This window comes from Athene noctua, chromosome 1 (assembly GCF_965140245.1).
Source record: "Athene noctua chromosome 1, bAthNoc1.hap1.1, whole genome shotgun sequence".
Lineage (NCBI taxonomy): Eukaryota > Metazoa > Chordata > Aves > Strigiformes > Strigidae > Athene > Athene noctua.
Genome location: NC_134037.1, coordinates 136526298 through 136554134, shown reverse-complemented (window position 1 = coordinate 136554134; position 27837 = coordinate 136526298). Strand labels below are relative to the sequence as shown.

The window sequence follows — 27837 nt, the reverse complement described above, 5'->3', positions numbered from 1 at the left end:
ACTCTCAGACTTTCATGTGCCACTACAACTTCTCAAGCAGGGCTTGGTTCCTCCTTCACAGGTCTGCCCACCGATAGCCTGAGCTGTCACTGACAGGCAGAGAGAGACCCAGTGCTGCCGATGAGAGTGGCCACATGCACCCGCTTCCTCAGACTGCCCACGTCGACCTTTCTTTCCTTCCCAGGAACAACTTTTCTCTGGTTTTCTGTTGGGGATTAACACTTTTTAACCTAATATTTGTTTTTTAAAAGACATTTTCAAAAGCTGTGGCTGGGTTTTGAGAAAGTGCTCCCTGTCTGAATACTCCATAAATGGAAGCCATATGTCTAAGTATCTGTTTCTTTTTTGTCGATTTTGTTGTGTGCACATTTGGCAAGTTATTTTTTCCCCTTAACTATCACATCTCAGGCTTTATTAAACCAAGCTGCTATTCTGTTATTTTGGAGGGTTTTTTCCCAAGCAACCAACTCCTGACATTTTAGTGGCTATACAGGAAATGTGATATTAAATCATTATTTTCTCAGAATGTTTCTTCACTTTCTGGTGAGTAGGGAGCTGCTACTGGGGTAGCAATTCCAATGTTTCTAAAGATAAAAAGAAGAGCTGGAGTTCTGAAAAAGCCATCAAAATCCAAACCTTGAAAACATATTACTTAATACAATTTATAATTTGTTGTTTTTGTGGAAAGCAGCTGGAGGCTTATCCTACAAGGCGCAGAGTGCATACACCCTAAAAAATCAGACTATGTATCCACTCAAAGACTGATGAGGGCCAGCAACTGGATAGAGTCAAATAGTAGGAGCACAAGGTTACTGTGGGTTGGCTGGGGTCAGTATGCACCATGCAGACACATGGAAGGCAGAGCGCAGAGACCATGCCCACCTGCCTTTCTCCACTCTTCAAATCCTCAAGTTACTTTTAAAATAGTCTCATTTTAGAAATACTATCCCCCTGTTCCCTTTCCTGAAATACAATTTCTTTCTCTCTGTAATTAATTCGTATTAAATAGAAAAATGGAAAGCTTTTAAAGTAGGAAATAAATTTGCTTCTTTATAAAGTCTTGATGTTGGTTTTGAACTGCTGGCTCAGTTTAGGTTTATTTTACAATCTGTTTCTAGCCAATTCCAATTTCAGATGAAGTGTTGGCTCCAATGAAACGAAGTTCCCTTTAATTTCAGTGGAATCGAGACTTTGATCCAGGTTCTCATCCACTAACACACAGCTATGATGAGTGTAGACAGTAACACAGCAGCCAAAAACACAGAACATGAGCTGGTGGACCCTAGGAATCTGGAATTTCATCCCATATGGAGTTTTGAGCATGGCAGATTTGCAGTATCGACTCCGCTGGCACCAGTGAAATAAGAAAAAACAGACAAAAGGAACACACTGTTCCATGAACACTGGAATTAGCAAGGCCTGGTTTACCACAGCTACGTGTCCTAGGTCCTGATGCCTCAGACATACCTCAGAAAACCTTCAGAGCTCTTAAACACTTTTAGACAAGGTGACACCTGCCCACTGGCATGCGCGCGGCTCCAAACCAACTTGCCACCATACAGACTTTTCTGCATCCCAGTAGTACGGGATGCAGGATGACACTGGGGGTTCCCTAGTGAGAATTTTGGGGGCAGGAGCTCTTTTTGGGGCAAGGTCACGGCAGGTACGAGGGGTGCTGGAGTGAGCTGAGCAGAGGACTGCCAAGCAGAAGGGCAGGCTAACAGCAGAACCGTACAAATAAACCCATACACACTTTGTTTCCTTAGGAAGCCAAGATACTCACAGTATCTCTAGGGTTTGGATATAATAAAAACTCAACTGAGCGAGCCTCAACCTGGCGGTAAAGCTATAGAAAAGGTTGATCTGAGACAGAGAAATGTGGAGCATGATTAACCTCAGCTTTCATCCGTATTGCAAGTAAAAAGACAACCTGATCCTAAAGTTTCTAGTGGAGACTAACTATATATCTATTCTCATTATTCTGGGTTAGAAATCCAAAGCTTCAGATCAGAGCTGTTGAAGAATTTTTTTTAAACACATTTTGGCTCATTTTCAGGCTACTAAGCAGTTAGAGGCCCACTATGTAAAATGAATAAGATATTTATTCCCGGTTATACTAGCACTTTTTTTCTGCAAAAAGATCTCAAGAGGATGTGGTAAAAAAAGTGTTCACTCACTACTAACAAGACACTGGCCATCGTGGAGGGAGCAGGCGATGGGAATGTATGCCTTGGGATGTCCAAGGGTTATATACTGTTGTGGGCAAACTGGGTCAAATTTCAAGGCTTGCAACAGGTCAAGGCAACTCTGTTGTGCTACCACAGCCACTGCTTTTTCAGCAGTGGGAGCAGGGACATGCTTGGCTTTACAATTAATGGATATTTGCAATCTCTCACAGGTTGGCAGAGTCGATGGTGGGACCAGGTTCCTGCTGTGTTTGGAATTGAGAGCAAGATATTGTCCCTACTCCACTTGTTTTACAGTCCAGGCTAAGACTTGGGACAGCAGACTGAGACAATCAGACCGAGAAATAACAAGGCAAAATCTTTCACAGCGCTGGTCTGAATCTAGGATCAGCTGATGAGACAAAATCACACAAAATCAGCTGATACTGCTCTAAAGAGACCACTCAAGCTAAGATGATTTATATCACTAAGGAGGTGGATTATCATATCAAGATCCTTCCTCCGAGCCATAGAAAAGCATTCCATGTATTTTATGCAATGCTTCTTTCTCCAAAATGAGTAAGCATTTTTTGAAGTAGTCTGTTTTTGTCTCCTGCCTGCACCTGCAAAGCAAGCACCAAAATATTTCCAGAAAAACCTCCTGATTTATGCAGTAAGAAGTGCTGAGATCCAACCTATATAACAGAGCCAAACCCTATGCTGCATAGTAACATTCCAGCCATGCAGGGAGATGGGAAAACAGAAGTTAAGAGGCATCAGGATACTATTGGGAGGCCATAAAAATACTAGATGGGGAGCAGCAGGAAGTTCCTTCGTAACCTGTGAAAAACCAGGTGCAGTTTCCTGCAATTTATGAGTTTGGGCAAAACAAACCACCACAGAACACCTAGAAAGATTGCCGCCAATACTACTGTGTGCCTGAAATTCTGGAATTATTTTGCTGGTAGGAAATTACGGTCCATGGTAACAGCGGAAGGGAGGCAGCAAGATCTACCGTGTTTTTCCCCAAGATGATTCCCTGCTCTCTCAGCTTATTTTTCCCATCAAACTGGTCTGCTGTCACTTCCTTCTAAACACACTGGTCCTGTCTCTCCCTGTCCCCACAGTAATCTGAATTTATCTCTTCCCTCCAATCTTTTCTTCTTCTCCCCCACTGCTCCCAGTAAAATGATCTTTCTTCTTCCTCCCAGAAAATTCATACTCCCATGTTATCTCATTATTCTTTGCAACAGCATGCCAAATTCACTGTCATTTTCCCACTGGGGCTATGTCCTGAAAAAGACAAAGTGGTCTGTGCTCATTCTTACCTACTGCAGACTCCCTGGAATTGAAAATGCTATGGTGTTAGCGCTCAGAAAGATCCCTCTGAATTCTGGGCTCTGCGCCCACAAAGCAGGGAAGCAAACATCTCTCGGAGAGCAGCATCTGACTCCAACATCCTTATTGTCTGGCTAGCAAAGGAAAAATAGCTTCAGCTCTCTTCAAAAAGCTCTGCTTCCAGCACTGGCCGAGAAATGGGAAGGCCAGAAATGTCAAGGGAAGATGGGCTCCCACTTCAGCCCTGCTGAGCTCAAAACCAGCCTGGCTCTCATCTCCCATTGAACCACCACAAGATCCGACAGCCACCAGCCCCATATTCTGGCAGGGAATAAATTCTAGTGGAGAATGACAGAAAGAGCATGCATGGCACCATAGGTAATGCTCACCCTGGGCTCCCCTCTGCAGCCAGTGGAGGGATGCCGACATTTCCACTGGTCAATTCGTCTGATGAATTTTGGATGGCTACCTTAGGGTGAGCTGGACTGTATCTCAGAAGAGCCTGCTTCTCCTCACTAATGCCAAAGGGAGTCCAAGGTGACCCATTCCAGTGGTAACATCTCCATTTTGTCGCACGAACCCCACTCTGGCTCACTGGCTCAGGTCCCAGGCTTGGTGACCAGCAGAAGTTACCTCCACCTGGTATCTGACTTCAGGCTCTTACACAACACACTCACGTGCCTTGCTTCAGTTCTGCTCAGAAAACCTTCTCACAGTCCCGAAGTCTAAAGCATAATCTTTCTGTATCATTGTCCTCTGCAATGAGGGCAAGGGCTGAGCAGATGGTGGACAACACTGTCCTGCCTCAGCCCTAGTCCCAGCTTTTGACGAGGGGCTCGCTAGCAGAGCAGTGCTGACACAGGGGAAGCCTGGCTGGCTTCAGCTGCCTTTCTGGGTAAAAGATTTCTCTCTTCAGTGTTTTACCAGTCACCCACACAAAGTCCTTTAATTTCAGGGGAGTGGACTGAGAGGGGGCACAGCTAATCTACCACACAGAGTTAATAATAAATTTTCTATGGTTAAGTCCCAGCAACAACAAATACATCTTTATACCACTTTGAAACAATGAATGGTCAGTTTGAATCTTTGCAAGCAAGGAGCTCTACAAAGGCAATGCATAATGGAGAAAGGCTACACCCTGTGGTTCTTTTCACACACTAATGCCTACCAGTTTAAAAGAAAACTGTAGGATTTGGCCTTCAGCTGCTATACATTTGACTTTGAGTTTGTGATTAGAGCTAGGCAGTAAACAAGGATTCTGCTCTGTGAAAATTTGCTTCTAACGCTTCCAAATTTGTTTTTGTTTTGCCAGAACAACAAAACCCTTTTGATTTTTTTTTTTTTTTCATGAAATAAACATTATAACAAGGGACAGCCCACATTCTTTAAACAGTAAAAAACTAAGAATTGCAAGAAATGTTAGTTCACCTGCAGGAGTCCCAGGCTCTGAGCAAAAACGTGAATGCAAGTTCTCCATACCTCAGCTGAGCTTTAGATAGGCTGTGACAATGCTATACCTTTTTCTCTTCCCAATTTTGACCAGAAAAAGCACCTTAGACTTGTAAAATCTTCCTGATTAAATTTTATTCAAAGCCAAAACCAGTGAAATGTTTTAGCTTCACTGTAAGCTCCCAACCATTTCCATTCACCATGATGCCTTGCCATAAAGGCTCTGAAAACAAATACAGCAACCATCTGCTTGCTCCTACTTGAAAGAGTTACTCATTTAGCCTGACTTGGATGGGCGTAAGTCTTTATGGCAGAAACTTTTAAACCCCATGCCTGCTAAGATCTCTGTGACCTTGTGCCTGTGACCCTGATGAGACGAGTAAGGGCTATAGGGGTTTCTCCATTAAAATGCCTGAGAAAGGCTTGAGGATATACCCTTAAAAGAACCCAAGGTAACACTGGGAAAGGAGCAGCCACCACATCCCCGTTACGACTCAGTCTCCCAGAACAAGTCACTCAACATCCTGGAATGAATGATTAAACATCCCATTTATAAGCATCTAGAGGATAATAATACAATAAAGAAAAAGAAAAAAAAAGCAATGTACTTTTGGCAAGCGCATATCATGTCACCCCAGCCTCATTCCCTTTTTTTTGTAGGGTATCTGGCATAGCAGATAATGCATGAGCAGTATGTGTGATGATGTGATATATCTTGACTTCAGAAGGCCCAACAGTCTCTTGAACAAACTTAAGAGAACATGGCGGATGTTAAATCACCATCAGGATGCTTCAAAGAGCTGCAATCAACAGAGCACTATCCACCAGGGATGGAGGTTTCAGTGGGTTGCTACCACAGTCCGCTTTTGTGCCCTGATCTCTTCAATACTTTAATTAACACCTTCATGATGGAACAGAAAGAAGGCACCTGACTTTTGTCAATGACACTAAGTTGGGGGCAGCTGCAAGTGCTTTGGAGACCAGGATCATAAGCAAGCCGAAGAAGTGGTCTCCATGGAGAAACCAACCAGATGGCATCCAACAACAGCAAGCACAAAGCACTGTGCTCAGGAAAGGGGGAAAAACAATTAATGCTCAAAAACAGAAGTGGGGAATGAGCTGCAGACTGTGCTGCAGACCAGTAACAGAGGGTTAGAAAGCAGCAGAGAGACTGAATAAGCAAAAGCAATGAGGCAGTCTCATTAAAAAAGGTAAATCTCTTATTCTGGGATTTGGTATGTGTAGCATGATATGCCAAACACAGCTTGCACTTTTATCTGCACAACTGAGTCCTAAACTGGAACTCTTGCTTTGGTTTTGGACAGTACACTTAAGAAAACATGCAGACAGATCAGACAGTAGTGAAATACATATGACATAAGGACTGGAAATACGATCTGCAAGAAGTAATGAGCCCGTTAATCTGGATTAGAGAGATCTGAGACACAGGGATTAATGGGCTAAAAGGTAGTTTTGAGGAAGAGGGGGAGAAATTACCACCAAGTGTCTTGGAAGGACCAGAAATAATTGGTGGTAAAATCAGTTTGGATAGTGTGTTAATGAAAGGTTTCTAAGTGCAAGGAGAGTGAAATAATGGCCATGTGCCAGCTATGCAGGCACAGGGTGTCTTCAAAAAACCCGTTAGGGGCAGCCACTGTATAGCTGATCTTGTCTCACCACATGGGCAAGGACAAGACCACTTCCTGTGGGCTGTTCCAGCTCATTGCTCCTCTGATCAGATACCAACAGAAATATCTGGGGTAGTAAACAGAAAGACTCACTAGTGGCTATTACAGTCCAACTGAAGCAGCATGAAACACTCTGAGCAAGGTGGTGGTTCAGAGCAGTCTCTTCGGGCATTGACGCCAGTGAGGAAAGCCAGTGCCAGCATCTTGTAGGAACTGAGCTGGGCAGAGGCAGCTGCCTCCAGCCCAACCCACCCTGCAAGCAGTGCTGCCCACCTGGGTCAGCAAGACCAGAGAGATGACAACAGTTAAATCAATGAATCTTTTGGCAGGGAATGCCTACTGCTACCAGGAAAGTTGGCTTTAAGTTTGAAAAAGAGTAAAGACTTATGAAGGGGACTTTTCCTACTGGTAGTTTTCTATCAAGTTGTGATTTTTTTTCTTCAGGGTTGTTTCATTACCCACCTTTCAGACCTCTGCAATATGCCCCAGCTGAGAGTGATTCTGTCAGTGGACATACACACTTAAGAGAGAAAAGCAGCAGACTGAGTCAGCGGCAGAATCGGCTCTTTCCTTGGAAATACTAAAGAACTCAGGCACACACATTAGAGAGGTGATGTCCTTCTTCCTGCAGCTCTGGCCAGCAGAGCGCACCAAGCAGAGCTCACCCCAGAGAAAGCTGATTTTCTCAAGGCAGGAAAGGACCTGCTCCTAGAATACAACTCCATTCACCTGCAGTAATCTAAATGTAGTGAATCCTTAAGACGCACCAAAGCCCATCTATTTCAGTCGGCACTGTGGAGATGCAAGTTGCATTCTCCATCTATAAGGGCAACGGAGCTGGTGCAGGGTCTGGAGCACAGGTCTGATGGGGAGCGGCTGAGGGAACTGGGGGTTTTAGTCTGGAGAAGAGGAGGCTGAGGGGAGACCTCATGGCCCTCTACAGCTCCCTGAAAGGAGGGTGCAGAGAGGGGGGATGAGTCTCTTGAACGAAGGAACCAACACCAGGACAAGAGGGAATGGCCTCAAGCTGCACCAGGGCAGGGTCAGACTGGCTCTTAGGAAGTATTTCTTTGCAGAAGGGGTTGTTGGGCGTTGGAATGGGCTGCCCAGGGCAGGGGGGGAGTCCCCATCCCTGGAGGGGTTGAAGAGTCGGGTTGACCCGGTGCTGAGGGATCTGGTGTTGTTGGGAACTGTCAGTGCTAGGTTAACAGTTGGACTGGATGATCTTGAAGGTCCTTTCCAACCTAGACGATTCTGTGATTCTGTGATATAGCTATCCCCTTTGTTTCTAGAGGTAACAGGGGCTGGGTTTGCACAGTGGCTATACAGATGAGGGTGTTGAACTGCGGGAGATTAAGGACTTGACTTTGACATACAGCGCAGTGGGGAGCAGAAATACCCATGACAGCACTAACTGAACAGAATGGGAAGCCTGGGCGCAGCCTTAAGGCAGCCTATTGCTTCCAGGGCACGAGCAGCTATCATTGCAGGATCTTTCACCACAAACCCAGGCATTGCCAGTGTGTGCAAACCTAGCAAGGAGTCACTGGCCCTGGCTTGTTTCAGTTTCCCTGGGCTTGTTCGAAGGGAATCACTGACCATCGTTCCAGAAATCCTCCTGCCAGATTACCACACAGATCAGTTGACCACCCTATCATTTAATTTTTCAGGGCCTGTACTTCCTTTTATTTATTTATTTTTACATTTGGGAACTTCCCATATCTGATGTTTTAAAATTTATGAATATGAAGTAAATAAAATATATTAAATAAATAAAATTAAAAAGCTTAGCATGACTCAATATCCAAACTCCTTTAATTTGTACTAGTGGCAGACTATTTTTCAGGCAGACAAGCTGCAAATTTGAGAAAAATAATAATCAATATGAGAAAATGATAGAGAGGAAACGGATTATTTTCTAACATCTACTATTTTCTAATGAATTAGGTTTATTAGTTAAGATTATTTAAAATGAATTATTTATTAGTTTTAAACTAATAAAACTGTGGTTTAAAATGTTAACTCTAACTCTTCCTAATTGTAAAGGATGTTGTATTTATATTTAGCTTGGGTTTTCTCTAACAGATGAAATTCAGTTTTAGAAAAATCTAAGCTATGAGTTTCACCTAATTACAGCATTACAGGACCTGGGACTTTAAATATAAGCACAATATTACAGTGGGTCTTTTGCTAAATCTGTGGCAGGCATTAAACAAAGATTATCCACAGATAGCTTGTTTTCAGGCATCCAGAGTTTACATGTGCCAAAACCTGAATTTTCTCATCCTCAGAAAGGTGGCAGTAGTTCAGAGCCGGACACTCACATGTTTAGGTGAAGACTAAACTAGAGAACTCATTCTCACTGCTTAGGCCCATATCTGATAGGCACAAATAAAATTAATAATACATGCGCGTGGCTCTAAAATTCATTTGTACCTATATTTTTCTTGACAGGTAAATGGAAATTGTTTGCTGTGAGATTTTACCAGCCATAAACCACCTACAGCCAATTAGCTATGCACGGCTATGGCGAGCAGCGAGGCAGGGTACACCTTCAGGGTTGGGCAGTGGATTTTCTTCCCAGCACACTCCAGCAAACCCTTGGACAAGCTGGGAAGGCTGCTCTGCCCGCTGGCACATGCTGCACTTCACACTGCTGGGGGAAGATTTTCCACGAGAAGACAAACCAGGAGCCTTCTGTCTCACTACACTTGCATGTAAAGCATCACCTCTGACCCCAGCTTGCCATGTAATACCAGCAAGAGGAAGAGTCCCTTCATGCACGCATTTATATCCCCAGCAATTCAAACACTTGCTGGGGGAAATAAAATCTGCAGTCTTTTGGGTTACTTGACCGATCAGGAGAAATAACAAACTCCTGCCTGAATGATAATGCAGAAGCTGAACATATCTGTAATATGTATCGAACACATTCATACATGCCTATCTATCTAAGCTGCTCTATAAATATTTTAGATAAATAGGCAGATAGACAGAATGGCATGAAGATTAAAGGCAAAACTAAACAAAACTGAGTAAACTCGCTTGTTTGGTATTCTGGTCTGGACAGGATGGAACAAGTAAACTCCATAATGTCCTTACCAGTAATTGGTGAACTCCTTAATGTGTTTACTCTCTGTTATACCATGGAAAGGACAATGCTGGTTCAGATCGCCAAGTTTCCAGTTCCTATAACACACACAGGAGGAGGGTAGCTAAAAAGGAGAGGGCAACAGAAGGTACGCAGCAGCTACCTCAGGCACCAGGTTTCACACCTGCCTAGTGACAGCACACCCTGGGAACCAATCACCCAGCACAGGAAAACACCCAGGCAAATTAATTCTCCAGCCTTGCAAAGAGTTGGCAACGGAAAGCCAAAAACCACAGCACAGTAGCTTGTTGACACAAGGAAAAAGAAAGGAAATCTGAGGAAGGAGGAGGTAAAGAAACCAGAGGGCTGTATGAGAAGAGATGAGGCAAGCACAATGTTCTGACAAGTGTCATTATAAACAAACGCTTTCCCCTCAGTGCCAGAACAACCAGAGCCAGGAGCCAGGTTTGCATTATACTAGAATATGTCTTGGCATCACTGATGTCCCCTGCTCTGTCACTGCTTTTGAAAGGACAGACTGACAGTAATGTAAAGCCATGCTGCGCTGCAGTGGGACACTCCTGCCAGCTCTTGCTGTAAACTGAAGGTATCCTGGTGACCCTGGGGTTTCTCCGAGAAAGGTACAGACCCTTCCACCCACTGTCTTTCCCTCTTTGCTCTCCTCTTAGCCATGTTGCTTACCTTGCACGATCAAGTAAACCTGGGAAGTCTTGGGGTGGTGCTGTGTCTGCACTGAACACGTATAGGACCCCTCATCATAGACATCCACTTTCTGGATCCGCAGACTGTATTCCAGGGGGTTTCTCTTCTCCAGCTCTACTCGAGGGTCCAGGGACCACTTGTCTTCTCCAGCAAAAATGATGCCAGAACGGTTTAACCAGGCCACCTTGGAGCTTCTGTCTTCTACATAACACCTGCAGAGGATGAGAAAGGTGAGGGGGAGATTAACAAATCTCTCCATTATCTCAATTTGGTCCCTTCCCTTTACTACTTTGCAGGAACTCCATAGCACACTCCTGCCTTGCCAGTGAACCACAGTATCTTCTCACCATCACTGCTCCATGGCCACATATTTCACAATGATTTTTTGACGAGTTTCAGGAACCCTTTGGTTCATGAAACCATGGGATTTGGGGCAACCATGCCTCCTGTTCTCTCTTCCTTTTGCGTGTGGCCTGCATGTGCACCAAAAATGATTTTGCAAGGCCACAACAGATCCTGATCACAAAATCCTTTCTAACCCCTCCAATGGGAAAGGTCAGACAGAGCTTATCCCTCACCTTCAAAAGTTAAGTATACAAGAGAGTTGCATTCCCAGCCCCGTACCAGCCTGGAGGGCAAAGGTTCAGAGCTCCAGCTTTGTCAGCTCAGGGCACAGCTGCTCCATCCCTCCATTTCAGAAGCAAGAGGGACTTATGGTGTATCTCCCCTCTCTGTAACTCTGACACAAAATGGCTTTGTGGAAAGAGGGATTTACCCCTCAGACACAACCCCACTAACACAAACAACCCTTGCCGATGCACATCTGCCGGCTTGTGCAGACAAGCACAGATTCCAGGCTGAAAAGGAAAGGCAGCTGGGTGTCACCGCCATCCCTGTGACACATGCAGTATGTCCTGTGAACATCCCAGGTCAGACAGGAAAGGAGGAATGGTAGCCAGGGGCAGCGGAGTGGCAGCAGGATCCACAACTGCCACATCCCCGATTGCCAACTGTTGCAAGGCAGCAGAAGATTAACCTTATTGCAACTGCATGACAAGCAGTTTGCTCCTTGACAGAGAGCGATGAAAGTGCAAGGACAAATGTATTTCGACCAAGGCACCTGCTCTGTACCACCGCCAGAAGGTGGTTTGCACAGAAGAGATGAGGAGGAGCCAAAGTGGAGGCACATCCTGCTCACTCTCAGCCGTGTCTCATTCAAGATGTCCAGGGCTGAAGGGGACATGGGGATATAACTCTTTCACCCTGGCAGCCGTACCCACCAGGGCCAGGCTCAGACAGGCTGAGAGTGTTTGCCCTGCAGCAGCTCACACCGTATTTGCTCTGCGGATCAATAGGGAAGCTCAATCTCCAGAACTGGTGCTCCTTCACCCCTCAGAGCTCTGCCCACAGCCTCCCAGCAGCCAAATAACTCCTCTCCCCACCACTGTTCACGCATGCATTGGATTTGAGAGAGAAAAGAGAGAGGATAAAGATTATCGCTAGAAGATAAGACAAATATTTGACAGTAGGCTTTCATACAGCCTCTTAACGTGGGTCAGACATTTTCCAAGTTCCTCTATTTGAATGCAGTTCATTCATGGTGCACTGCAACTGCCATCCCTTGTTATGTGACCCTACCATTACAGCCCGCACCTCTCACCCCCTCCCCTTTGGCACACCCATGGGTGCTCTCTGAGTTGTTCTGGGGTTACTTGTGGGCAGGAGGAAAGCCAGGCGGTGTGGGCATCAATGAGAGGCACACCATGCTGCTGGCCAAGCTGGAGGCAGCTCTGTCTGAGCTGACAAACATTTGCTTTAGAGACCAGCCCAACAGACCCCAGCCAGCACCGCCGCCAGCCAGCCAAGGGAGGGGAGAGAGAGTTTGCCTGTCAGGCCAGAGCCCACCCTCCTGGCCAGGCAGGCACTTGTCCTGAGGTGATCTGTACTGTTTTTAAAAAGCTGCTCTTTGTAAAAAAGAAGGAGGCAGGGGAATCCATGAGCAACTGCTGACATGTAGAAACCAGCACCACTGCAACATGGTGGTGCCCCAGTTTTGGTTGGCCGCCCTGGGTTGTAATCACCAGCGACAGGAGCTAGAAGCAAGGACCTGGGGAGGTCACAGTGCCCCATGGCTGGGAGCAGTGGCCCTACAGGGTCACCCAAACCATCTTCAGAGTTGGCTGCCTTAGGGTCACCCACCTTCTTGCACACACGTTCCTGTGTAGAGTTGTGACGGCACTGAGAATTGGGGGTTAGGTCTTTTTTCAAAGGTGTTCAAAACCTCTCTCTGCGCATTTTGGATTTGTGAAAATCCCGAGGGGGATGGCAGTGAGAAGCTAAGCAGATTAACAGTTGAAGCTGAAGTCAGTGGGAGCTGAAGTTTCTCAGTCACTTCTGAAAATCCCCCAGCACAGCTATCTGTGCTGCTGGGCACCAGCAGACCCAGCACACTGCACCAGCCCTGCTGGGCTGTTTTCCAGACCTACACCACAGCTCTATGTGTGTGATACCACGCAGCATCCCGTGGCTCTCCTTGGAGGAAGATGTCCCTGTGATGTCCCTCGGGTCAGTAACACCTCAGGTCAGAGCAAAGCCTTGTCCTCTTGCTCCCGAGGAGACACTCACCCAGAGACACTCCCTCCTCTCTGCCAAAGAGAAAACGTGTCTCATAACCTGTCCTACACTGCCCGAGGTCAGCACTGGAACGGTGGTCAATAGCTACAGACAGGCAACCTTGCAAGTGCCCCGACAATAAGTTAGTAGGTGCTACCAGAATAAAGTAAGGGGGAGAAAGGAGAGAGAAGGGAGTAAAATGGGAAGATTTGAGCTGCTCTGTTCAGCGTACCTGTTCCTCTCAAACCATCAGGGAAAATCAATGTACAAATGTGGAAATTTCAAGTCCTGGCGCGCTCTGAACATGCCTCCACGTCGAAGATGCATCTCAGTATGTCCCGTCTGCACACACGCACCCTCTTAGTCTGCCAGAGATGCCACCCAGCTGTACGGATCACGCTTTAATAAGGATTTATGGTGATGATTTTCACAGTGTAATAAGTGCTAATTCAATACTAATAGAATATTAAATGGCATGTTAACTGACATTTTAACTGCAATGCAATAGGAGGATGGCATCAGCAAGATATCAAATGACTCTTATCGTTCACTGATAATCAATAATCAAGTTCACAGAGACAGTCAAACCCTTTTCATTTGGCTTATTGAAAGCATTACCGTGAGTGAACGCTAATAAACGATTTGTGATCCATCCATTTTGCTTTTCCTTAAGGTTTCAGGTTTAGTTTCGTGACATCTCTGATGCAACTAATGAGAGGACCAGCTAGTGGTGATGGTCATGCCTTGCACCTTCACTGCAGGGACTCAGGAACTACTCAGCACCAATTCAAACCACAGACAGAAGGACAAAAAAATCTTGCTGCCATGTCCCTTTAGCCCTCCTTGTACTCTCGTAAACAAACAACGAAGTTTGGCACCTGAAGTTTTTTAGCTGGTACAGATGTGTTTCCAGTTCTCACACAGTGGCTAAGGATCGCATAACAACCAGCCAGGAGAGGACTGTTGGACACTGGACGTGGAGAAAGGAGCCTGGGCCATCCTGACATGCCTCTTCTCAGCCTCAGTTTCCCCATGGGCAAACGCAGACGACGGGGCTGAGCTGTGCCACCACAAGGAGGGGAGGGAGTGATGTTTTTGCAGCAGGAGAACACTTCAAGACCTTCAGCAGGAACCACCGCGTTGAATGAGAAGGAGGGTTGCCCTCTACCATTCCTGGCCCCTGGATTTCAGGCTGGGAGGGGACATCTGGCAGCACATAGGTAAGGGCAGGGCAGGAGCCCTTTCCTCTCCTCCCACGCCTGCTGGCCAAACACACAGCACTGGGCCAAAGCAGCGCTTCTGCGTAGTCTCCAAGGTAAGCTCCATCTGGATAGGGGAAATGTAATTTCCCCCCCCCTTTTTGAAAGCATTTGGGCTTATTCCTGTTGATAGGTGGGAAAGTGAGTGAAGAAAAAGGAGAGGGAGGCTCAGGCATCCGCATCTCCCGGCGAACACCAAGGCTGGGGGTCTCACCACCTGCTCTGCCTCACTCAGGTCTTGGTGCTTGGCTCCTAGCCCAGGGAGTCCTGCTCCTCCTCCTGCCGAGGCTCCGCTGCGCAGGGCAATGATTTCCCAGCATGTTACTGTAACACTCCTGGCAGTTGATGTTGTGCCTGTCACTCCAGCAGCTCTCGCCCCAAGCTTTCCGCCCTCCCTTCTCTCCAGCAAACAGGCAGGCACGCTGCTGAGGGGTGGCCTTTGGTCAGAAAGCCCTAGCATGGAATCCCCAGGTGGGATGCACCACTGCCAGGGTGGGGGCTGCAAGGGGTGAGGAGGAGGAGGAGGATGCACAAGAGCTGGGGGCTCACCAGAGAGCTTCCGTTCCGCATCAGAGAAAGCAGCACAGCAGTTACGGCCCTGGGCTACGGAGATGGAGTGGGGGTATTTTACTGCCTTTGAGGGGGGTGTCTTTTTGGGGCAAGTTTAATGGTGTTTGGAAGTGGTGGATAATACTTAGAGCCTACAGTGATGAAGAGGCAGGAAGGAAGCCCGGTATAACCTGGTGAAGCTGCTGTTTAAATGATTACTTTAACATGACGGGAATTTTACAGCATTATTGATGATATATTGGGTCACCTTGAACCCAGCATAATTGTTTGGGTTTTTCAAATTGTTGCTGTAATTCCAAATAAATAATTTTTGCTACAGCAGACCCAATCCCACAGTTCCCACTAGTGAGAAGAGGCGAGCTGCTAGGATTAATGAAATACAACATGCTGCTTCACCAGCAAGCCACAGCTCTTCCCTCATTTGGGGAAAAAGTAAATCAATAGTGTGGTTTTGGACTGCATTTTCTGCCCTCTTTCTCCAAAGCACATTGTGGCGACAGCTCTGTGTTATAATTCCCACATTTCTCTTTAATCCTCTTTTCTCTGTTAACCCTTTGATCATCTCTTCTGTAAGACAATCTCTGTGCAGCAGGCTGAAACTCGGCCTGCAGCACATGCAATTAAGCACCTGAAACCCACCCCATTGCACTCACGGAGGGACATGACCCCCTTACGCCAGAGGATGTCACAACCCACCCTGGATCAGATCTCCTGCTTTCCCCTCGGCTCTGTGACGAGCCTGCTCTAATCTTCTCACTTCACACACACTGGCAGGATCCAGCTAACAACTTTCCCTGCTGCCCTCAACCCCCGGCAGCAAAATGGCAAGAGGGAAAAGAGAGAGGGATCAAACACGGCTTGTTCGGCACAAAGCAATGTCAGCTCCCGGCTGCCAGCTCTGAACGTGCAAGACAAATTCTCCGTTGTGTTGCGAAGTATGATCCTGGAAAGCTAATGCGGTGGTTCAACACAACACTGCTTGCAGCCTTGTGAGGAAAGCTCAAGAGCAAATCACGCTCGTCTTCTCGTGCTCTTCAACCTTCCCTGCGTGGTGAGCAAGGGCTCCAACACAGCGATGGTCAAACGGGGGGCAGTAAGAGCCCGGCCCCTCCGCTATGACCCAGCAGGGATGTGGGCAGTGAGGGCCAAGGGCATGGCAGCCCTGACTCTCCCAGGCAGGGTGCTTGGGGAAAGAGTCCAGTCAGGCCCCTCAGCACCACTGTGGTGTCAGACCCTGCCAGCATTGCAAGAGCAACACAGCGCTGCCACTGCAGCAGGCAGCTCCCTTTCCCTGGTGTGCAGTCCCCACCAGAGGGGGACACTGTCAGAGCACGTGGGAGAACGTAGTCCAGCGGAGTAACGAAGGAGTTGTTGGCCTGGATCAGGCTCTCCTCGGCAGGAAATGTCACAGAAGATGCCTACAGCCCAACACACCTTCACCTCTGCGAAGGCAAGGACCCCTAAGTGGGTGGCAGTGGGAGACTGCATCAACCGTCTGCATCAACTGTCAGAAACCTTTCAGCCAAGCACCAAAAGCCTCATTTTAACAAATTTGAATACGCATGGGTGTGAGGTGTTGCTCAAACTTTTCCTCCTCTTCCCTGCTGCATCAGCTCCTCTCTTTCGCAAGCCTGATCCAGCTGCTGCTCCTCTCCTGATGCACCGTGACACACAGCACAGTCACTGAGCGCAAATGCTGTGCCAAAGAAGGATGGATTCCCAAAATGTGGCATTAAAAGCTCTTGAGCCACCACTGCCAGCACGACAAGGCCCTCGGAGAGATTTAGAAAACTACCGCTTAAAGCCAGTCCTCTACTGGAAAACTGGCAAGAGGGGGAAGCTGCCACATCTGTTCAGCCCACGCTTTCTTTCAGCCATATTATGCTGTGACCTTGGTCGTCACACCTGTCTGCAGCTCCCTGGGTATCTCAGAACTCAGGTGACAATTTTGGGCCATCCTACTATTGGGGTGGTGTAGGGCTGATAGGATGCCTGCACTTTTGGTCATCCTCTTTAGCAAATTGCCACTTTGGGAGCACGAGGCTAGGACAGGATTCCCGGGTCAGGGAGCCCTGGCCTCTGCCGGCACGACCAGCTACACCTTATCATTTTTTTCAGAGATGTACTTCATTCCTACTTAAACCTAGCGTGTTTGGAGGGGGGTACCCTCCCCCTCCTTCATATGGCAGGCTGTTCAAAGTCTTTCTGCTCTGCTGATTAGAAACTTTTTTTGTAATTCTACGTCTAGATTTATTCATGGCTGGTTTATATCCATTCCCTCTCATGCCAACACCATCCTTTAGCTTAAATAGCTCTTCTCTCTCCCGGGTGCTTATCTTCCAGCATGTTCACAGAGAGCAATCATATTCCCTCTCAGCCTTCATTTTGCTGGGCTCAACAAGCCAAACTCTCCTAGTTTCTTCTTGTATGATAGACTCTCCATTGCCCTAAACATCCCAGTAGCCCTTCTCAGCACCTGTTCCAGTCTGAATTCCTCTTTCATGACCAGAATTCGTACCCAGCTTTCTAGATGAGGACTCCCCAGTGCCTTGTACAGAAACATTCCTATCTCACTCTCTCTCCCATCAACTCTTTTTAATGAAAGCAAAAAGAATTACAAGCAGCAAATATGACTATCAGTGCAGAACTGCTCATGTGCTGTGAGCATCCTCATCTCTCAGTCCATGTGATATGCGTGGAAAATGAAACCCAAGGGAATTCACCAAAAATATACCAGCCTAAAAAGACAGCTAGCTGCATGGGCTCTCACAATCAGACACACAGCTGGTCTCACATGGGTTTTCTTTCTGTTAAAATGACTATTTAAGAGTATAGGTTCCTGTTTGCAGAGAAAAAAACAGAAATCAAGCCCCAAACTATAGTGATTGTTATGCCAGCACTCTCCCAGGGTAGAAGTAACTATATCAGAATAAGAGAACTTACACTGGCACAATTTATTGCTCTTCCCATCTTCTGAGGATTGGTATACCTGCATAAACAGCTTCAGTCCACATCCATTCCAGCAGAGGTACCTTCTTAATAATATGAGCTGCTATCAACATAGTTAATTCCATCCCAGCCACATCCCAGCACAGTTTAAAACTCCAAAATACAGAAAAAGCCTCAGACTAAGGTCTGCCACCATGGGGCCAGGCTTTCCTACATCACATCAAACCTAGGAAGAACCTCCATTTCTTTACAGCCTAGCCAGGAAACCCTTGGATGGCTCTTTGCCCACTCCAAGGCGCATATCTGGAGCAACTGTCTGGAGTTACAGGACTTCTGCCAGAGGACGCTTGCTCCCTCTGTGCACACAGAGGGGCTGAACTGCTCTCTGCCTGATGCTTGCAGAAATGCCAGATGTTCTGACAGTTTGCATCGGGGTCTTGCACCGAGGTCAGTTGGGAGGATGAGACTGCTGAGGAAACAGACCCTGAGCTCCCTCTTTCACTTTTGGGTTAGCCAAGGACTTATCAGTGCTCCTTTCTGGTCCAGCCAGAAACCTGGCTCTGATCTTGATCATGCATGATTAGTCAATGCTCATCAGCTCTTGATCTCACAGCCTTAGTGAAATGTCCAGCCAGGAACATACGCCTCGCTCGGCTGTCCGCAGCTTCCATAGTGTCATGGGGCTCCTGCACCATCAAAAGGGGAAACCAGGGAATAGCAGAGATGATGCAGAATGGCGATGGGGAACATTGCCAGATGATCTGCCTTTTGCTGCACTGCACTTAGACTAAGGACTCTGTGCTTTTGCCATCCCCAAGACATGGGTGGGCATTTTTAATGTACCTGTGGTCACTCAGGAACTGAAGTTAATTACAGAATCACAGAATCATCTTGGTTAGAAAAGACCTTGAAGCTCCTCCAGTCCAACCATGAGCCTCACCCTGACTGTTTCCAACTCCACCAGATCCCTCAGTGCTGGGTCAACCCGACTCTTCAACCCCTCCAGGGATGGGGACTGGGCAGCCCATTCCAACGCCCAACAACCCCTTCTGCAAAGAAATACTTCCGAAGAGCCATCTAAATTGAACGACAATAGTAATTAGTCACTTATGTGAACTGGATATTGGCTTTTATGCCAAATTTGTCAAAGGACCAGAAAGCAAACAGCTACTAACAAGTGTCTGCAGCATTAGGACTTTCTTCTGGTTGGGGGATACACAAAGAATGACAACAGGAGCACTAATAAGGCACCCATACAGACTATCATCCCCTTTATTTTCCTTCACGAACTTTAGTAATGGAAATCAGCTATTTCTTCTACCTGTACCCCCAGTGCCTTGTAGGTAATTTTCATGTGGTCACCACTAGATAATTCCAGAAAAGCTACTTCCAAACTTATCCCTTGGATTTCTTAAAAAAAAAAAAAAAATTCCTTTCAGAGATGTGATCTCCTCCTCTGACAGGAGGGGAGGGAGGGTTTGGCTGGGAAGTCCACGTGACTCTGTATCTGGTAATTATCCCGCTGCAGAGGCAATCTGAAACATTCTGTGCTGTCGTGGAGAATGACAGCACCTGGAGCTCTAGCACCCAGATAAAAAGCGGAGAGACAATCGGGCAGATGGAGAAAGGCAATGCTACATCATGGGGCGGCAAGCGGGGGGAGACAAAATGCGGGGGGAGATGTAAAAGCTGGCGAGAAACATCAAGACAGCCGGCACAGCTACTGGAGAATGAGATAATGCCACAGATTAGTAATGCAAAGGGTAGCTCTGAAAGAGGGAGAAACAGAAAGGAACAGTGAGGGCAGGTCAGGAGAGAGAGGGTACAGAAGTGGGACAGTGCTAACACAGGAGGGAATGGGAGAAGGATGCTAGAGGGAGCTTCAAACATTTTGTGCAGTCTCGGGTCCCTTCCTCCTGCTCTAGTCACAGCCTAAAAATGCAGGAGGTATCACCAGAGGCTGTCACAGATTTGCAAATCAGCTCCTCGCAGCTGAAGAGAGACGTGGCACTGCAAACAGCACTCTCCAGCTTGAGGATTCCAGTGGTTTTCTCAGGGAAGAGGACTACAAAACTTAAGATCAAAATAATTAAACCTGGAGCTTTGGGGCATCACCTCCTGTATTTTATATGGTGGAGAGGTGAGAGGGAGGTTCACCGACTCTCCCTCTCACAGTCACACACGCAGACGCACATGTAAGCCTGCAAAAAAATCCATGTGATTGATGCCATGGTGCCATGGCCCAATTCCAAAAACCAAGGTGCTGTACGTGCCATTCCATGCAGCAACGTGACAGCGTCAGCATGTGCTCTTGGGGATGTTGCAAACCAGAGGCATGCCCACAGGACTGGCAGAAGGCTTTGACCACTCAGGAAGAGCTGCCTGCCAGGTGGCCAGAAGCCATGTACCACCTCTGGGGAGGTTTTTGATGTGGGAACATACAGCCAAACAATCAGATTAGGGCCAAAGGCTTGTCAGGGACTGATGTTGGCCACTGGCCTCAACACCTGCTGGGGGAGTGACCAAGGTATTGGTGACCAATAGATCTTCAGCAGCAGCACCTCTCCGTGGAGGCAGGAGGAACAAAGTGCCCTGTGATCCACACTTGAACATTTGGGGAAGAAAATGGGAATGGTAGCAGCAGCGGGTGGGTATCACAAGGTCTAGGAACTGGGCTGCATTGTGCAGTGAGCACCCTCCCATGACTGGCGACAAACATTTCAAAGAAAGGTGTAACACCTCCTAAAAGGACAATGTAAATCACCATCTAGATAATTTCATGGTCCTTCCCAGCCATAAAAACCTATTAATCTAGCCCCAAGCAAATATAAGTTGGCCTCCTCTCTGAATGACAGCTTGCATTCCACCTTGTAAGTTTGTACTCTGCCTTTCTTATCCCCAGGCATTTCTCAACCCTCTGCCCCCTTTTTCTTTTTTTAAACTCATTAACATCCTTATCTTGGTGATACTTTCTGGCTGAGAATTTTGTCGGTTAACCATTAATTGGTACAAGGCTGTGAAAGAAAAACAGGTTTAAGTGTTATGTGAAACTGCCAGGTGTCTCCTTTGTTTTGTATGATAGGAAATAGTTCCTTCTAATATCTGAGGAGCACACTACCTGAGACACAGGAATGTGCTTTCTATTCTGTGAACCCTAATGTCCATTTCATTTCATACTGCTCCTTCTCCAAAAGAGTTGTATCTGAAGCGTTAGCCCTTGTCCTGGGAGGTTGGGAGAGAAGAACCCTCACCAAGGAGAAATCAGTCTTGAAACTCTTTCGAGAGGCAGATCAGAGTGGGAATGGAAGCAATATTACGGAAAATAAGACCTAATTTTCCCTTCTTTTCTGAGGTCACGAGAGGATTAGAGGTGGCTCAACCAAGCTATCATCCCCCCTTCCAAGCACTGCCCTCAGGCCGCCAACAGCTGTCTGTGAAAGGTAGCATTTCGGGATGAATAAAAAAGTGGGCCCAGCCTGTCTGCTCACTCCCAGCTGCTGCATTTCAACGAAGGACACCTCCTTGATGTGCAAACACTCTAGTTATTATTTACAGCTGACCTTTTCCCTCTCCACCTCCCGCTGCTGCAGCACCACTGGTGGAGTCAGGGCTTGTAGAGATTGCGGAGACGATGTGTAGTGAAACATGTTAGCTTCCCTGCCTGTGCCAGAGCTGTCATCTGTGCCACTGTGGATTGAGCTGCACCCGTGCAAGCAACAGTGGGAAATAGGAAGAAAAAAGCCTAATGTAGACAAAGCCTTTGAGGAGCTTAACCCCTCTTCCCCTTTTCCATCTCTCTCCCACTTGAAAGCAGAGAACAGCTTCTGAGCAAGACTCACTCTCTCATTTCCATATCTAAAGCTAGTCCCGAAATACCAACGTGAAATAATGCTCTCAGAGAGAAGACCATGAAGCAGATTCCCTTTGAGAGATTCTGCTGCTTCTCTTTTTAATTCCACCCAAAAACAACTGCCACCAAATACCGTGTGCGCACCTGGACTGGTGCAGTCAATCCAAGGCACCTTGTTACCAGGATGATATGGGGAAATTGGAGGGAATTCAGAGGCGAGCAACAACAAAATCCATCAAGGGCTGAAAAGGGATCAGCATCTAAGGGAAGCTTAAAAACATTAAATATGTATAACATGACTAAGAGAGGACTTAAAAGAGACATGTTGACAAGCTATACCTCTTTGAAAGCTGAAAGCACCGAGGGAAGAGAGGAATTATTTAGCAAGACGCACAGGGGTCTAGAGAGGAGTAACGGGTCAGAAAAAGAAGATAAATAAGTCTGTTCAAACTTGAGGAAAAACTTTTTGTCATCTACAACTGCTAGTCGTGAAGAGTCTCCCTGGGAAAGCAAGGACGCTTCTATTGTTTCAGACATTTAAAACAAAGTTGGGCTGAGGATCAGAGGATGTTTAAGCTGTGCAGGGAGCAGCTGCAGGGAGAACAAACTGCAATGACCTGGTCTTACTACTTTTACCACCTACCTGACAGAGTTTAACAATATGTCAGGAGAAGACAACTCCTCTTGCAAGTTCCTTTTAGATGAAGCCACGTTTTTAGGTATTTTCACTTCACATACAGCTAAATACTTCTCGGCAAGACTTTAGAACTCTGTATTTAGAACTACTGGAGTTAACTGGCACAGGTATGGCTTTGTTTTCATAAACTGGATCTGTTAGAAGTCATCCACTCCTGACACAAAGACTAAAAGTGTTATTTCCAAAAGCCACTGGCATATGGTTGTATTCCCAAATGCACTGTGAGTAAAGTTGTCAGGCACTTAGAAGTCACAAATGAAACTTGATTTTTCAAAGTGCTTATCACTGAAATTAAGATCAGATTTGTCAAACTGCTTTTGGGCTACCAGCTCCCAAACTAACACACAAGAAGCAAATTTTCAAAACAGTGTTTGGCACAGTGAGCTCCTTTACCAATATAGCCACTTCTCTTGCTGCCTAAAATGACATGCTTCTGAAAATCTGTCCCACACATGTTTTACAATCATAGAACAAAGTGCTGCAAACTTCAGACTCACATGCTTATTTATCTTGTGTGTCGAAGAACTCTAAGTGGAAACCACAGCAAAGCTGTAACAGATAGGGAATGCTCAGCTCCACTTTCTTTCCTTTATTCACAGCTTTGCTAAATTTTGCCTCTCCCCAATGCCCCACTTTTGTCTACCATCAGGCCTTGCGAAAGGAGGCATCTGAAAAAGACTTGCAGGGAAGGTAGAGAAGCTGTTGGAAGGGTCAACTCCCAAGAGCTTTGATCTGAGCTTACCTTTATCCCCACACGCACAATATGCCTTGCAGAGGACGACATGTTTATAAATAAATAAACAGAAGAGGAGAGGGGGAAGAGTGGAAAAAAAAATGTCAGGATATATTTGATGGAGTTTCTGCTGTTGTCATGAAAGCCAGATGTCTTAAAACCTCATGTCCAGAAACAGAATGAGAGGAAGGTATGACTCCTTGAGAAAGGGGGACAGGAATAATTCTCACAGCTAGATCTCCTTGTCATCCTGCTAATCTTAATAATATCTTGTGCTGTCTTTCCTCTGAGACCCTTGCAGGAATTGTGTTGCAAAGCAACTCAGCACACGCTGAACATCAAGCAGTGTTTTTGTCAAAGGGACTTAAGCACTGTAGAACTGGAGCTCTTGCGCTTTGTGGAAGAGAAATATTATGAACATTGTTTTACATGTACGGGGAGATACCAGAGAAGGAAAAAAAGGTTGTGCAAAGTCATACAATGAAACAATGTTGTAGTCAGAAACAAAACCTGAAAGACCTGACCTGTCTTGTATGAAACTTCGTTGGGTGTGTATTGGTTTCCTGAGTGTAGCGAGAGGGGGGCAGTGATGGCTGCAAAACAACCTTCACAAACCCAGGTGCCACGTCCAGCCACACCTATCTTAGTGCTGCTGCAAGACATTATGCTTTTCTTTCTCTCTAATTGGGATCTGCTCAGGGACATGCAACCAGAACAGAAAGGACCGGCTGAAGCACAAGTTCCTCCTCCCCAGGCTTTGAGGGCAACCGGCTTGGGTCACTTGGCTCTGTGCTCTGGAGCCTGAACTCCAGCCCAGTTACCGATGGCAGCGTAGGCATAACCACAGGGACTGTTCCAACTGCTTATGTACCTTCTGACCTGCAGTCTTCTGGCACTGGCAAGAGAAGCTGCACAAATTGGCTGGAACACAGAACGTAAACCCTTTTCATTTCTTAGTCCAGACAGTGTTGCTTAATCCCACTGGAAGGATTTACCCAGGGATATCTTATCTGGATCCATGGACATCCCTGCCTCTTCTCCCAAGAGCCTGCTGCAAAACAAAACCTCTCCCCTGTGCACAGCTTACCTGCAGTACAGACAAAGCACTTCCCCACAGAGTTCCCTCCTGTACAACTGTTTAACTGGTAGTTTAGTTTCTGACACGGCTGGGGCTAAGGCTGCTCACGTGGGCCTTGGCTGGTCTGAGGCTGGATTCCTATTTCTGTTCTTCTGGCAGGTCACTTGCTCTAAATAATTTCCAGAAGTCCAGTACTGTACGGAGAGATGCCAAACTGCGGCTTCAGCTGGCATAAATCAAGGGTCAACAAGGCGCCACTAAGTAAATGGGGAAGCCTAGATTTACACTAGATGAGGATCAGCCCTGCTTCCTTGCACCAGACTCTAAATGAATTCATTAAATACAGCACTTCAGTCTGCTCAGCTAAAAGCAGCTCCAGCTGGCAGGAGGTTTTAGATCCAAGGAATGTTTAAAAGATGAGGATTTGTAGCCTGCTCTGAGTTTACACTTGGCTAGAGGTAGGCTCTCATCAGCCGTGCAGGAGAGATGACATCATGCCCACCTGATGGGTGTCTGAGCATCCCCAGCATCTGTGAGCCACATGACATTTACACAGGACCTCACAGCCTTGGGGGGACAGTCTAGACCTAAATTCTCCTGTGAAGGTGCTGAATTTAGAGTGCTCCAGGGCAGCAGAAGGGAGGTCTTGCTGTACCTCCACCAGACTCAAGGGCTTGGTTTTGCTTTTTTATTCTTTTAAATTTTCACTTGGGGGGCGGGGTGCAGGCTTGCACTGCATTTGAATCCGCAGTAGGGTAAGCACCATCACTGGGGGCAGTGAGAGCAGTTTGGGAGTTGTGAGACAGGAGTGAAACGTTAGTTAATTTTGACATTAAGCCCTAAATGAGAGGATGTTAAAGTTATTCTTAGCTTACAAAAAAGCAGCTGTGCTGTGATCGTCTGGCCTGTTCTCATGCATTGTACAGATCTCGTGATTCCTGCAGTTTAATCCCTTATCTGCTCACTAAAACAGATGGTGTTGCAGGCTCTTTGCAGACTCTGACAAATACGACTGCACTGGGAACACTGTTCATATATCCACACTTGCTGTACAACCCTCAGGACAAGATACAATGGCTTGAGAAAGTTCACATCCAAAGCACAATCTGCAGCAAGGAATAGATCCTATTCCCTTTCAGCATTGATGCTGAGGTCTCCAATATGCACAGTCACACACAAAATATGTTCCTATAGACATAATAAAGGTCAAAACAATGAGACTCTCCAAAATCTTCATGCTGAGCTCCCACTGAAGCCCTCTGACTTTGGCCAGGACGAGCATGCACGTTATTTTCTCTCAGGGAACAGATCTGCCCACTGAATGATACCTCCAATAAGCTGGAAAATAAGAGACCCCTACCTCAGACAGGCCTGACACCAACCCCTCTCTGACTTTACACTTGCTGTTCCTTCCTTAGGCTAGGAAAAGAGGGTCAGCCCTGGCCAGCCACTTACGGTAGGGAGAACACCCAAAATTATTCATTCATGCTAGACAATTACAGGTCTTATCTCCACACTGCTTTGTGTGTGTGTGGGATCAGCCAGTACTCGGAAAGACAAGTGAGGTTAACTGAGCTACATGCATTGCTCCCACTAGGGCAGTATAAAATGGTGATAAACCACAACTGGAACCACTCTGCAGTAAGTATCTGGCCAGAGGTGAAGCATGAGGTTACAGCAGCTGCTCCACTCCCCTGTCCCCCTCCGCCTGATGGATCCTTGGTAATAACCCACCGTTCAGCCTTTCCTGTCTTAAACCCAAACTGCTGGGATTCAGGGAAGATAAAGATTTCAACCACCTTTCAGAAGAGCCTTCACAAGAACTAAAAGCCCCTGTTGGCATAAAAGCAGACATGTAATGGGCTTTCTCTCTACCTGAAAGTAGTTTAGCACTGCAGGAACATGAAGTCCTTTTATTTCTCTTCTTTATTTAACTGGAGTCGTTAAAATAAACTGATTTCCCAGCCAATTAATTATCAAATATCTGTAACAGCTTTCAAGCCCTGCCATTGCTCAGTCTCAGAGGTCCCCACAGGCAATGTTAAGCTACACTCTCCTTACCTGAGTAACCACTGCTCCTACAAGTCCACTCCCTTGCGCTGAGCTGACAGCAGAAAAGCAGCACAGGGGTCGGTGAAATCCTGGAGGAGAGCTGCAAACACACACCCCCTCAGCCTAAGCAACGACTCCAGCTCCCCGCAAGCCCTAAGCCAGGAAGTGTTATGGCACCGCTTGCTTGACCAAGACTCAGTTAACAGCTCTCAGCCACCTGCACACAGACCCCATCCCCACTGTGGGAGCAGATAATCCCTGTCGAGACACCTGAGGCTGCCGGCGGGATTGGCCGGTGCCCGATGGCAGATGCTGAGGGCTGAGAGGAATCAGAGATGCTGAGTACCCCAAGCTCAGCTCAGTGTGGGGCGTAAACTTCGGTTTAAGGCACGTACCAGGAACCAGCTGCTGGCCCAGACGTGGCCAGGGACAGCTCCTGCCATAACCATGGTACCTCCTGAAAAACGAGCCTTTACTTCTCTGTTAACTAGAAGGTTGTACTTGCCATAGGTACATTAGCAATGCCCCTGCCATCTATTTTATAAGCAATAAACTGCACTCATATGTGGTTTCAATTAGGAGATTTCAAATGAGATTGAAGATAATGCATCCCATAATTACTCACCCTTCTCCTTTCTAGAAACTCAAGCAGAATCATTTCCAGGCCAAAATGCGGTCTCTCTTGATTGATGACGCTAATAAAATGGCTTTATTGTGATATAAATAGCCTTAAAAACGTCCTGGAGAGTCAATATCAGTGCTTGATGGCCTTACGCAAGCAAGGTCCTTATCTTAGGGTGTACTAAAGCTTAACGAGTTATGCTTTTGAGAAGTTTGCCATTGGATTTGGGCACTGATTTGGGGAACTACTGAAGAGTAGCTCCTGAATTAGCTATGCAAAGCGGGAACTGTTTAAACACCTTTCCTCTTCCTTGTGTTCCCTATTAATAATCTCTTCGTTTCCTAGCTTCCCTGGTGCCAGTTCAAACACAAGCACCGGCTGAGCCCAGCAGGAGCCACGGGAACACTGTGCTCCAGCATCTCTTTGCTGGAAGGTTACCAGCCACTGCGATGGTAATTGGAAAAACCTGAAATTTCTTCTGAATCATGCACGCTCCAATCCTCTCACAGCCCCTACGGAGGCATGCAGCCATCTTCCAGACAAAGGGCCTAAACCAGCTTGCTCTGAAGCACGTCCGTGGCCCCCATCGTGGCGGCTGGTATGTTTTCATTACCCTCTTGCCAGAAGAGGCCGGGCGGCCATCCCTGCCCTGCAGCTGGGAACCAAGCGCTCGGTGCCTTGGGCTACGCTGGGAGCTTGGGGGTGGCAGAAAATTGAAGTAATTTTTGAAATTAGTGCTCTCCGTGCAGTAGGCTGCTCCAGGAGGGCAAATACAGAGCCTGCCTCAGAGGAAGAGGGAGAAGACCTTTGGGCATTCATGAGAGAAATGCCCTGAATGTTCTTCCCTTTTCTGAACAGCAGTGAACCTCAGTCCTCCTAAAGACAAAACACTGTTTTTAAGGCCTTATTTGAAAGTGGGATATCCTGAAAACACGCAGTCAGCTCTACTGGGACTGTAAT

At 46.8% G+C, this 27837-nt stretch overlaps 1 protein-coding gene across 3 annotated transcripts in view; it reads right to left on the bottom strand.

Annotated features, from left to right (window-relative positions):
* The window catches only part of LSAMP (limbic system associated membrane protein), a 1021870-nt gene that overhangs the window by 162785 nt on the left and 831248 nt on the right, over positions 1-27837 (bottom strand). For all 3 annotated transcript variants that reach the window (XM_074897459.1, XM_074897458.1, XM_074897460.1), the window contains one exon: positions 10434-10666. In XM_074897459.1, coding sequence (XP_074753560.1) covers positions 10434-10666 — 233 coding nt within the window. The remainder of the gene's footprint in view (positions 1-10433; positions 10667-27837) is intronic.